Source organism: Myodes glareolus, chromosome 4 (assembly GCF_982192425.1).
Source record: "Myodes glareolus chromosome 4, mMyoGla1.1, whole genome shotgun sequence".
Lineage (NCBI taxonomy): Eukaryota > Metazoa > Chordata > Mammalia > Rodentia > Cricetidae > Myodes > Myodes glareolus.
The window spans coordinates 12,771,022-12,784,267 of record NC_142029.1 but is presented as its reverse complement, the minus strand read 5'-3'; the positions used below and the strand labels follow the sequence as shown (position 1 = coordinate 12,784,267).

At 46.3% G+C, this 13,246-nt stretch overlaps 1 protein-coding gene across 1 annotated transcript in view; it reads left to right on the top strand.

The window, feature by feature from the left end:
- Dclk3 (doublecortin like kinase 3) overlaps positions 1-13,032 on the top strand; it is a 53,442-nt gene extending 40,410 nt beyond the window's left edge. The window contains exons 3-5 of the mRNA XM_085688935.2: positions 6,014-6,146; positions 7,560-7,727; positions 11,795-13,032. Coding sequence (XP_085545061.2) covers positions 6,014-6,146; positions 7,560-7,727; positions 11,795-11,985 — 492 coding nt within the window. The 3' untranslated portion in view covers positions 11,986-13,032. The remainder of the gene's footprint in view (positions 1-6,013; positions 6,147-7,559; positions 7,728-11,794) is intronic.
- The last annotated feature ends 214 nt before the right edge of the window (positions 13,033-13,246 follow it).

Here is a 13,246-nt window from a genome sequence, read left to right as displayed (position 1 = left end):
GTTTCCAATCTGCAGCGAGCTAGTGTGAGGGTCTTCTTTTCAGGGAGACTCCGTGGCAATTACAGGAAAGTGAGCATGACTGAGTTTAGGATAACGTGGGCTGTGAAAAAACTGCATGTAGTACATACAGACATCTATTTCAAGGGGTCTCTCTCTCTCTCTCTCTCTCTCTCTCTCTCTCTCTCTCTCTCGTGTGTGTGTGTGTGTGTGTGAAGGAGATCACAACATTGAACAGAAACAGGAGCTGAAGGGATGTGCAGATATGGGCTGTGTTTGCTTAGCGGTGAGATTTGACATATGTGATAATGGAGCCATTCTATGGGCTGGGGAACTAATCTCTGAGAGGAACAGGGTGAGTGAGAAGCCATTGTTCCTTATCTTGAGTTTGATTCTCATCCTCTCAGACGACACAGTGGTGACACGAAGTGCAGTGAATAACGAAGCTATCAGATCCAACCCAGGAAACACTCATGTCTAACTGTCCTCCCTCAATAGGCCGCCCCTCTCTGAACCAGACGCTGGGTGTGCTCTGGGCTGCAGTGCTCTGGGCTGCTCGGGTTTCAGTCCTCTGAGTTACAGTGTTCCAGGCAGTACAGCTCTGATTGTAGTGCTCCAGGCTGCAGAGCTCCAGGCTGCTGTGCTCCAGGCTGCTGTGCTCCTGGCTACTGAGCTCCGGACTGTAGTGCTCCAGGCTGCTGTGCTCCTGGCTGCTGAGCTCTGGGCTGCAGTGCTCCAGGCTGCTGTGCTCCTGGCTGCTGAGCTCTGGGCTGCAGTGCTCCTGGCTATTGAGCTCTGGACTGCAGTGCTCCAGGCTGCTGTGCTCCAGGCTGCTGTGCTCCTGGCTGCTGAGCTCTGGGCTGCAGTGCTCCAGGCTGCAGTGCTCCAGGCTGCTGTGCTCCCCAACATATTCAGATTAAAGCTGTGTTCATTTCCCTGGCTAGAAGATGATAAAAAAAAATAAAATTGGGGTACAAAGTGGTCAGTTTCATTAGGGCATTTTCACACACCGTTTGTTTTTGCTGATCATCCTTCCCCATACCCTGGCCTAAAACTTCTGCCTACTTCTTGCTGATCCCTTCCTCTTGGGTGTTTTATTACACTCTTTCTTTATCTTTCTCATCCTTGCTCCCCATCCCGTGAAGCCCCTTCTTCCCCTCTCAAGGGTCTCTTTTCTAGAATGACCCGTACCCACCCTCTCTACATACACACATATAAAACATAAAGTTTAGGATCTGTCTTTGAGAAGACATGTGGCCTTTGCTTTTGAGTCCAGATAGCTTTGCTTAACACAATAATGTCCAGTTCTAGTCATTTTTTGTCTGCACCTGCCAGGACACCGTTCTTCTCCATGACTGCGTGGAGTTCCATCGTGTACATGTGCCACATCTCCTTACACGTTCCTCTGCTGATGGGCATCTAGGCTGGTTCCATGTCCTGGCTATTGTGAACAGTGTGGCTGTAAAAATGATGCCCAAGGATTATGGTACCTTTATGTTCCAGCATAAATTAGTTTGTGGCATTGACATTTTGATATGATGTGGCTTTTAAGATTGTCCCAGTCCATATTAGTTGAAAATGTACTCTGGAGGGAAATAATCTAAAGGACCATGAAGATTCAAGCAGGAATTTAGCAGAGCTACATAAACCTACTAGAAGCCTAGCCGTGAAGGACAACTTGCTGTTGGTCTGTCCTCTGCTGCCCTCTTCTGTTCAGAGACCAAAAGTGCATTTTTAATTTTATTTATTTATTAAAGTGTTTGTATGTTTTGTTTTGTTTATTTTTTTGAGCTAGGGCATTCTTTGCTGTACAGTGGGAGCTGGCTGGGATGCCCTATCCTCCTGAGTGCTGGGATTGCAGACATGCATGTGCTATGTCAGATTGCATAACCATGTTTAAATTGACATGCTATGGAATGCAGAGTGGAGGTGAATTGATTACAGAAGTAAAGGAGGGAGAGGAATGTAGCTCAGCTGATAGAGCACTGGCTGCATGAGGCCCTGGGTTTGATCCCCAGCCCTGCATTAATTAGTCACGGAGTACACACCTATAATCCTTGCACTTGGGGTCTGGAAGTGGGAAAATCAGAAGTTCAAAGTCATCCTGAGCTACAGAGCTTGGTCTACCTGATACCCTGCCTAAATGTTTTGTCTCTTGAGGTTTTGGTCATGAGGCTTTGGGGGCACAAGTGTGGCCATCTGATGCTTGCATTACGAGTGCAGATACCAGGGTTCATAGAAGAACACTCTGGTGTGGTCAGAAAGGAGGGCATAGACACAGACAACCCAGTTAGTCATTCATGCCGTGTGCAGCCGCCTCTTACCATCCTATCAGGCACAGGGCCTGGAACAGCCCAGCAAGAACATGGCCCAGAAGAGTAGTGTAGATAAACCAGGAGATGTGGGTTGGGGTTAGTTGAGACATGGACAAGTGATTCAGGGCAGGCTGGCTTCCACACCCAGGAAAGTCAGAAAGGCCTTGAGATAGAGGTATTGAAGTGGACACTTAATGGGGTCTTTGGCTGCTTGGTCAAATGAGAACCCTTTGTGTCACCTCCTCCCCTACACCGAAGCCAAGTCACATAAGGACTTGTGAGGAGTCCTGGGTCAAACTTAGAGAAGTCAGAAAGCAAGCTGGCATGGGGGTCTTTCTCCTTGCTTCCCGTCTTTGGAAGGAGTGTGCCCTCATTCACTGACACCCCAGAGAAGGATGTTGAGAAAGCAGGTTGGGATGAACTTCTGGGTCAGCACAGATGGATCCGAGGTGAACAAGTATCAGCTGGGGAGATGGATTGGACTGGTTTCCTGTTTGGGTGGAAGTCTGACCAGGTGGCAAGACAGGAAGCGTTCTAAAGCAAAGAATTAAAGTACCTGTTGCAAAAACAAACCAAAAGCACTCACACGCTGCATAGCCTTGAGCAGAATGAAGCTATTCATATAGTGAAGTGAATGGTAGCTTTGAAGAGGTCTGGGGAGACAGGTCAGTGGGTGAGAGTGTTTACCATGGAAGCAAGAAGACCTGAGTTCAAATCCCTGGCACCCACATGAAATCTGAGTATGACTGTGTACCTGTAATCGCCGTGAAGGAGAATGGAGACAGGTAGGAACCAGGAACATGCCAGCCAGCCTAGCTGAAGCTTCAGGTTCAGTGAGAGATCCTGTTTCATTAAATAAGGTGTGTGTGTGTGTGTGTGTGGAATAGAGAGAGAGAGAGAGAGAGAGAGAGAGAGAGAGAGAGAGAGAGAGAAAAAGAGAGACAGAGAGAGGACAGCCAATGTCCTCATGTGTGCATGTGTACTTATATCTACACACATACGTGCCCATGTACCACCTCTCACAAAAATAAATAGATACATAATGAAATAATAATAGACAACTCTGGGATTATTGAGGAAACCCTGACTGTGGAAGCTGGAGTCTTAACCACACTGGTCCTTCTCAGCACCGGTCGGTGTTCCAGGCGGGAAAAGCTCAGCCATGAAGAGAAAAGAGCAGTGTGCTATGTTATAGACAAACCCATACAGTCATCTAAAACTGATGTGACATTCTGAGAATATAGCCAGGACATTGAACATAATGCAACTTCAAATAAAAATCTGAGTTCCCAGAATATTTCATCTGGTCTCTACTGGTCCAGTGGGCTATGCTTTGGAATTTGGAGTTTCCAGTTAAGTTTAAGTTTTGATATCCATTTTATTTTGTTGATATCTATTTTATTTTGTTGATATGCATTTTATTTTGTTGCTATCCATTTTATTTTGTTGATATTCATTTTATTTGTTATTTAATTGGCTAGATACTTTTGATGCTGATCATTTGACTGGAAATATTTGCAAATATTTTTGAGGGGAACATTTTTTTCTCAACAGTTACCTAGGAAATATGATGAATGTACACAGTCCATCTGGCGATTCTAGGCACCAACAATATTTTGTTTTCCTTTCCTTCCCAACTAGAATTTTTTAGCCTAAATTATTTTCTTGTTTCTTTCAGGCTGCATCTGTCTCTGTGTAGAGTGGGCAGAACTGTCCTAGGGTCTGCAGCTATGGTTTCTTCTTGGACAGGTTAGTTTAGGAGACAATGATGTGTAGCAGCCTAGGCGGGGGGCTGCAGGGCACACACTGGGATTTCCAGGCTCTCAGAACAAGGATATGGACCCAGGACAGATGACAGGGACAGAAACAGCACTGACCAAGGAAGAAAAATCTGTAGAGAATGAAAATGAGCCTGAGTTGGATAAGAGTCAGAAGCTCTGTGTCTTCAGTGATGGGCAGTTCAAGACCTATGGAGAGCTCTCTTCCTGGGCATGCTTCTTCCCAGATGGCAGCCTTGTTGGGAAGGGTTTCCAGCCTTTCCTCCTGCCCTTGCTCCCTCTCATCTGTCAGTCTTGACCCAGACTCAGCAACTAAGACGCGGTGCTCACTCCTTGCAGAGATGTCAGTTCACTGGCGGAACCGCGTGTGGGAAAATATGACATCATCAGTATGCCATCAGGATCTCTCTTCTCCTTTGGAATCTCCAGAGAAAGAATTTTGAGGCTGTGTGGAGATGGTAGTGTTTATTACAGTAAAGTGGAATGTTTTCAGGAGACCAGTGCCCCAAAGGGCCACTCGGTGTTAGATACACTCCCAAGTGCGGAGAGTAGACAAAGGCCAAACAGACCACTGTGCAGATCTTTATTGCTTACATCTTAGCAGGCTTTTCCCTATTTCTAAATTCTCTAGAATAGACAGCTTTCCGTGAAGGGTTTTCCTGCCCAGGTGATTGGCAGGCCCATGGATGAATTCTGGGAGGCCACATTAGTATTTTCTTATTCTTTATCAGGAAGCTTGTGACTAGATATCATGATTTTACAAACTTCTGGGTGGTTCAGAAAGTCATGCCTCTATCTGTAGGGCCAGAGAGTCCACTGGATCCCATTCTTCTGAACCGTAGTCACAATTCTGCCATCTCAGTTTCACGTTTAACAGGAGATTTTACGAGGTGGGGTTGCATTCTTCAAGATTTCAAGTATCTAACTGTCTACCTAGCAAGGCGAGATGGGAGGACTGCTCCATCCTGCACTGCTGGCTGCCACCATGACTCAGACACAGGGAGACCCACCATTCCCCCTTGGGCTCCACCCCTAGGTGCTGATAGGAGCACAGGAGATCTGTGTTCAGGCTCCGAAGAAGCACAGTTAAAGTAATATTGTGCAAATGCAAATGTAACCATCTTTGCCTAGTTGAAGTAATGTACCACAGCAGTTAATCTTTGTGTGTGCTTACTAATATAGAAGGAGGCCAGAGTTTGAATTTGTGTCTGGTTATCTTATTTTTAGTCCAGATGGAACCAGCTTCTACTGTATGGAAGTACCATGCATCTTGAAGTTGTAGGAAAATAGTACTGGGTTTGAACACTCATGGTTTGTGTCATGTGGAGTGTAACATATGTTTCTTTATTTGAAGTGGGGTGGGAGTGTGTGCCACATCATATGTGTGAGCAATTTCTCTTGCTTTCTACCATGTGGGGCTTGGGAATTGAACTCAGGTCATTAGTTTTGATGACAAGCACCTCTACCCACTGAGCCATCTCAATGTCCCTCCAGACCTTTTCCTATTCTTATATAAGTTAATTTATGCTTGAATCATCACTGATCCTTATTAAAATGCAGTGCTGCCCCACAGAAAAAGTTCCCATCTCCACTGTCCAGCTTGGTGTCCAACTCACAGGAGGCTGCTGGACAGACACATGTGCCCAGCGCAGCTGAGAAACTGGGTGTTGATCCATGAATTTGAGCATCTCATCTGATAACATGACGGTGCTGTCCTCTGTGGCACAGTGAACCCAAATCTGGTTTTTTGGCTAAAAATGTGAGCGATTACTTTGAGGTCCAGCTAGATGTGTCTGTCCTGGGATACCCCGTCAGCTTCCATGGGTTATTGCTGCTCTGACCTGGTTGTACACGCACACTGTCTCAAAATCCCTCTTTGTCTCAATTGCAGTTTGATGGTTTGGACGTTTTGATTCCTTGTAGGTTCAGCGAAATGAAGACAAGACTACCACCTTGAAGCTGGCTGATTTTGGCCTGGCAAAACACGTGGTGAGGCCTATATTTACTGTGTGTGGGACACCCACATATGTAGCTCCTGAAATTCTTTCTGAGAAAGGTAAGTAAGTATTTCTCTTTGCTCTTTGACGCTCAAGTTCAACAAAGATGAATTAGATGAGAGACAAATCAAATTAGCATACGCTTTAGGGAAAGCACACCAACTAAACCAGTAGAGACCCACATTAGAATAGAGGCACCAGTATAGACTAGATATCAGTATAGACTAAATCAGTTTAGAGACATTGGTGGAGAGACATCACTTTAGAGACATTAGTATATAGAAAGATAACAGTATAGACCCACACCGTTGTCCTGTTGGCAAGAATGGGAAGTCCTGGGTAAATGGATAGATGTGTCGTATTGGGACTCTTCAATCTGATGGCTAAACTGGTGAGCTGGTGGCTCTGCATTGATGCCGGGACAAGGACAGTTAAGCTCGGACAAGCCACGAGTCCTGCTTGCAGGAGGGAAGGCAGTCAGTAGGGGCTGGGCTACATGGAAGGTAGAACTGGATTAGGAAAGAACAAGTTGTAGAGGCCAAGGGAAAGTTGTAAGAGAAGGGCAGGGCAGAAGACTCTGTCCCCGAGAGTTAACAGTGCTTGAGATTTGGACAGTCATCACTGAACTGGCCCCAAAGGGGCCATCAGAACTTTTATTCTCTTTAGTCTCTTATTGATTTGTATCCTGATAAGCTTGCTCTGAACTTATGAAATGAACTTCTAATGTCCATTTAAAGCTACCAGTTGTGTTCATTTCCTAAAGTCAGAAAGTGCTTGAAAATGTGTCCACGCCTGTTTGTGGGCGGGTGATAAATGAGGTACATAAAAGCCTTGACTGGGCATCACTGTTCTAGTTCCGTTCTGCTTCTGGGGCAAACACCATGACCAAAAAAGCCACTTAGGCAAGGAAAAGGCTTCTTTCATCTTGCACTTCCAGGTCACTCTCAATCGCTTAGGGACATCAGGATGAGATGCAAGGCAGAAACCTGAAAGCAGACTGCTTGCTATTCCAACCAGGGACCTTGCAACCAGGGAAAGCAATAGAAGCCAAGGCAGAATGATGCTTGATGGCTTGCTCATAGGTTCATGGGTAACTAGCTTTCTTATTCAGCTCAAGCCTAGGGCTTGGCCCTTTATCTACATCAATTAGTAATCGAGATGATTTTCTATAGATACTGATCACAGGCTACGTTCACCTGGGATTCCCTTTTCAGGGAACTGTAGGCTATGTAAAAGCTGACAGTTAACTCTAACGAGGACAATTACTTTGTAGATCATCTCATCTCCAATAAGTCATATTATAATCAGCGGTCATATTTGCTACTTCTTTTTGCTGTGACAAAATATCCAGCAAAGGCAGCTTAAGGAAGCAGGAGTGTTTGCTTTTGCTGCTGTTGCTGCACAGGCCAAGGGACAGAGTTTGTCACCCTTGACCCCCCTGTCTGGGGTTTCCTGCCTCTGTGTTCTTGCAGGTTATGGCCTGGAGGTAGACATGTGGGCTGCCGGGGTGATCCTCTACATCCTCTTGTGTGGCTTCCCGCCTTTCCGAAGTCCCGAGAGGGACCAGGATGAGCTCTTCAACATCATCCAACTGGGCCAGTTTGAGTTCCTCGCTCCTTACTGGGACAGCATCTCTGATGGTGAGATTTGGGGGCTCCCTGTGATGGGAAGGAGGGCTGTGGGCCTCATCCTACTCTTCCAGAGAGTGGCCTGGAGAGGTGTTTGGAGGGTGTGGGTAAAACTTCGTGTGATGTATCAACTGTCCTCATGCATAGATGCGAGACTGGGAGGGCTCTCAGTTGAGATGGGGCCCTCCAGTCCATGGATTCTCCTGGGTGTGTTGTGTTAGCTTTTCCTGGGAAAGATGTTGTCCCGAACTTGCTATGTCAGCAGCACAGATAACTGCATACATTTGTGTCTCTCTCCACAAAGGCAGAACTTATTGAGTAACAATAAATTCATCAAATAATGTTAATGGTAGCAATTTGCCAGATTGATAATTGGACCAAGGTTAATATGGGTTCTTTTATTCCAGTCTTAATTACCAACATTAGCTCTTACATCATATGTCACAGGATAAACATGTACATATACATACACACACATGCATGCACACACATGCTATTGAATAGACACAAAAGGCTGAAAAGGGTTGCAGCAGAATTTCAAGAGGTTTCAGAGTTGGACAGAAAGAAATTAAGTAGACTCTACACTGATAAGATAAGAACCTCAAACTAGAGACAGTTACAAGGTTGCCAGTGCCAGGCCATGCCCCTCACTGCCATTGTCAGTCAGGCTGCCGTCACTCACTGGGTTTGAGAGTGAAGTGGCAGCGTTGAGTTTGGCTGAGAGTTTAAAGGACAGGGTTAGGTTTGTTGCTAGAGCTGGCAGGCAGGTAGGTGGCAGGTCCAGACAGGAAATCAGGAAGATGGGTTTGTGAAGCACGATTAATGAAAACTCAGAGAGAGAAATTGGGGTCCAACCTGAAGGCCTGAAAAACAAAACAGCCAGCCCCTGGCTCTTACCTCGACCTCTGTCTGAAACGGCGATCCCGCCTCCTGCAATCTCAGAATGAGACTGCGTGTTGAGAGCTGTTTCCTCCTGTTTTATAGTCCTCTCTAGGACTGGGATTAAAGGTGTGCACCACCATGATTAAAAGCTTGCACCGCCCGATTTCTATGACAACTAGTGTGGCTACAGGGAATAAAGGTGTGTGTTGCCATAACCTGGTCTGTAAGGCTGACCAGTGGGACTGTTTTACTCTCAGATCTTCAGACAGTCTGTATTAAAATACAATTGAAATGCCACCACAGGTTTGTAACAGTTGGGTAGGCTGTATCAGCAGTGGGGGCGGAGCTGAACTGAAGCCCTAGGGACACCTGGGAGTACTCTGCCTGTTGGTCCCTGATTCATATGCCAGGTATCACATAGCAGGCTGATGGGAACTCTTGCCAGTACAGTGCTGGGTGTTCTCTTTCTGGGTTTAAGTCAGGTTGTTGCACCCTTTTCTCAGTCTGGTGTGTTTAAGTTCTTGGGTGTGGTACCCATATTCTTCTATGGCCTCAATCCACTCCAATACATTTGTAAGTGGCACCTTTTCAGCTCTTGGGGAATACAGTACATGCTGAGCCTCAGGAGTGCTACTGGGCAGACAGTCATAGTCATGTGTTCACCCAAGTACTCAGCCCCCTCTGTCCTCAGGATGGAAGGACTGTCCCAGTCACGTGTCCCCCCTTATCCTCAGGATGAAAGGACTGTCCCAGTCACGTGTCCCCCCTTATCCTCAGGATGAAAGGACTGTCCCAGTCACGTGTCCCCCCCTTATCCTCAGGATGAAAAGACTGTCCCAGTCACGTGTCCCCCCTTATCCTCAGGATGGATGGACTGTCCCAGTCACGTGTCCACCCCCCTCCTCAGGATGGATGGACTGTCCCAGTCACGTGTCCCCCCTTATCCTCAGGATAAATGGACTGTTGGGGTCACGTGTCCACTCCCTCCTCAGGATGGATGGATTGTCCCAGTCATGTGTCCACCCAGGTGCACAGCCCTCCCCATGGAGTCAAAATCTACTTATAGAATGGAGCCTCTCAAGGCAAGGAAAGTCTGGAAAAGTCATTGTCTTCAACAATGTGGAGTATAGTGCAGCTTATACAGCAGGCATGAACAAATGTTTACCCCGAGATACACCCACAGACCAAAGCTGCAATTCCCAAAAGTACCACTTGGGGAACCAGTGAGTTTATTCAATTTACTATTCAATTTAGTAGGCATAAAGAGTGATACACAGGAACAAGTGTGGCCCAAACATAGCTACATCACTGAATATTTCCACCCCGTCATGGACGATGGCCTGTGGATTATGGAGCCACCTCTGCTGTCAGCCTCCATTTTTCATATACTCCAGCACCTCCCAAGATCACTCGTAGTCGAGGGAAGGAAGAAGGGAATAATGGCTGCACTACCAACGGTGGCTCCTTTCCCTGCTAGGAGGGATAAGTAGCTGCCACCATTGCAGACCTAGCTCTATGGCTTCCCATGACTCTGCCTCCTTTCTCCCAGCATTCAGTTTAGTCCCCCCCCCGCCCCCAGCTCTGTTCTACACTATCAGGCCAAGCCAGTTTCTTTATTAACCAGTGGTATTCGCAGCAGACAGAGGAGAATCCCACATCACCTACCAGTTAGGTTTGGAGGGGAGAGAGAAGTGGGTAGGTTTGAAAGTGAAGCTAAATTGAGTGTCCCTCAAGGGAGCCACAGATGTCCCTCAAGGGAGCATGGCACGGTGGAGGGCTGAAGTCTTCAAGAGTCTTCAAGTTCTACCAGACAAAGGAGGTCTCTTTATTTAAATGTTTCTGAGAGTGGTGGGGGGTGGTAGTGGTTCTGGACCCTATGGAAGCAGGCTTAGTTAATATGTAAGCTATGCTACATGCCTACATTCATGTTGCCTCTTATTCCCAGGCAGAGGAGTTGGGGCTAGGCTCTCTTAGTAGGACAGAAGGCTGCAGCTGCTGGGAGTCTCTTTACAGCAGCTGGATGTGGACTGTCAACCATCCACAATAGACAGGGGCAGGACCAGATCTGTGAGACTTTTCCCATGTAGCCCCTGGGGGGGGGTTGGGAGTAAGGGGGTGAGTTGGGAGGTGGGTGGGAGGTGGAAGGATATGGGGGTGGGGTTGGGGTGGGGCTGGAGGTGGAAGGATAAGGGGATAGGGGTGGAGTGGGAGGTGAGGTCTGACTTCCAACAGAGTCAGCATCTCTAGGCTCAGCACGGACTTGAGTGGAAAGTGAAATTCAGTTGAGTTAGTGCTAACGGCTGCTTAGGTTTCTTCGCATGGTTTTCAGTTTTGTCAGTAAGCAGAAATATTTATCAGCTTAGGAAAAGGGAACATGTTTTATTTAAAATGTGGTTAGTTTGATATAAAAATTTAAAGTGTGTAGATGTGGTGCCTGCTCTGTTTCCTTGGCCTGGGTGTATGGGTGTCAGGAGTGGGCCTGGAGAAAGCAACCAGCGGTCTGCTGCAGCGGTGCCATCTAGTCCTGCTCACCCATGGCTAATTCTAAATGAATTATTCCAGGGTCAATAAAGTAAGGTTTCATTTATTCAGCACCACTAGCCGGATCTCTCTTCCCCATTCTTTCTTTCTTTCCCATTTCCTCTTCCCTTCCCTTTCTTCTTTCTTTCCTCCCCTACTTTTCCTTTTGTCTGCAGCTCTCTATCCTCCTGCCCTCCCCTGCACTCTCTTCCCTTCTCTTCTCTTCCCTTCCCTTCCCCTCTCCTTCTCTTCTCCTTTTCCTCTGCTTTCCTTCCCTGGCTCTTATTTCCTTCCCTTTTCTCTTTCTCCTGTTCTTTCCTTCATTTTTTTCTTTTTCTTTTATTTAAATTATGTTTTTTTTTCAGACAGGACCTCACTCTGCAGCCCAGACTATCTGGGAATTCACTATGTAGCTCGCCCTGGCTAGCTCAGACTCAAGTAATCCATCCTCCTACTTTAGCTTTAACTTCATCTCTAGTGTGCAGGGTTATGAGTGGTTGGAACATGTCTGGGATGTTTCCAACTCCTGTCCTTCTATCCCAAACAAGGAAAGCTTGCTAGCATTCCCACGGTGCTGATGTGGATGTGTGGGCTTCCACTTCATGGTTTGGAAGGAAAGAATACTGTAAAGCCACCTGTACCCATCACTCTTTCCCCAATTTCTCTGCCTTCCACAGCTGCCAAAGATCTGGTGAGACATTTGCTGGTGGTGGACCCCAAGAAGCGGTATACAGCCCACCAGGTCCTTCAGCATCCCTGGATTGAGATGGCTGGATATGGCACAGTGAACCCACAGAAGGACGAGTCCCCCATCAGCGAGGGTCGCTTCCAGAGCCAACATAAGAAGGTTACAGGGCAGGTGTCATAGTCCTGTCTGGGGCATCTTGCCAACCTTCTGTCCTTGGTGACACAGAAGAGGGCGGGCGTCTACAAGAAGACCATGCAAGCTCCCTCTCCAAGGACTAGAGAAAGAGAAGAGACACCTGGCATATTTTAAAGAGTGTTTTAAAAGCAAGTCCTACTGTTAATTGCTCTATAATATTTTTAAATTTGTATATCTAAAGTCTTTAATACTTTTTGGGTAAGAATTGCCATGAATGAAGAATTTTGATAATAACAATGAGTTCTGTTTCCTCCTTGTAGTCAAGTTCATAGTGGGCTACATGAGTGTGCTTTCCATTGTAAGAGCTCCCCCATATGACAAATGAGGTGAATCCTGGTTTTTCTATTTCAATAAAGCCTACTCTGAGGAAGAGAGAAAGAACTGCCCTGTTCAGTGGTGGTGGTGGTGGTGGGGAGAGCTGGGGAATAGAGTTCAATACAGCTGTGTTTTAACCTTTGACAGTTGTGGGAAAATCTTGTTTTCATCTCGGAACAGCAGAGACCAGTCAGTAAGTGTGGTTCTATGAGCTGAAATTCCATGAAAAAAAAAAAAAAACCAATGACAGCACTTTTTTGGAAAGCATCTGCAGGCTGATTGGTTAGAATTTCATGATTATGGAGAATTGGAATGTACAGACCGAGAGCCAAAAATTATCTTGGGTTATCTTTATTCCCCTTAATAGTTATGTGTCACCAAACTGCATATCTGACCTAACAGATAAAGCTGTTAGAATGTATTAACTCAGCCAACTGCTAGCTTCTACTAAACCCCAAACTAAGATGTAACAGCATCCAGAGCCCACCGAAAAGACATCCCTGCCTTGCCTTAAGCCACCTACCTAATTCTATCACCAGTATATTTGGTAAATCCATTGATTTGTGACTTTGTTTTATTTGGTGATAATAATAAAAAAACATCATGTAACAATTTCCAGGATGGTTTATCATTTAGGGCAACATGAATGTGTGTTGCCAGGCCATGATCACTCACGTTTGGCTCAGAATAAATCATTTCTTATTCTTTTTGGAGCAAGAGCTGTATGTTTTTTGTTGACAATTCCCACCCTACTTTACAGATGGAGAAACTGGGATGAGGAGTGGCCTGGTTTGCTCCTCATTATTTGGTTTACAAAGCCAATCTTAGCTGTTGGAGGCAGACCCACCACAGTGCAGAGCAGCCCCACCCCCTGCTCTTGTCCCTGGCTTCTGCTCTTGTTGCATTCTATTCACTGAGGAGCTGAAGCATT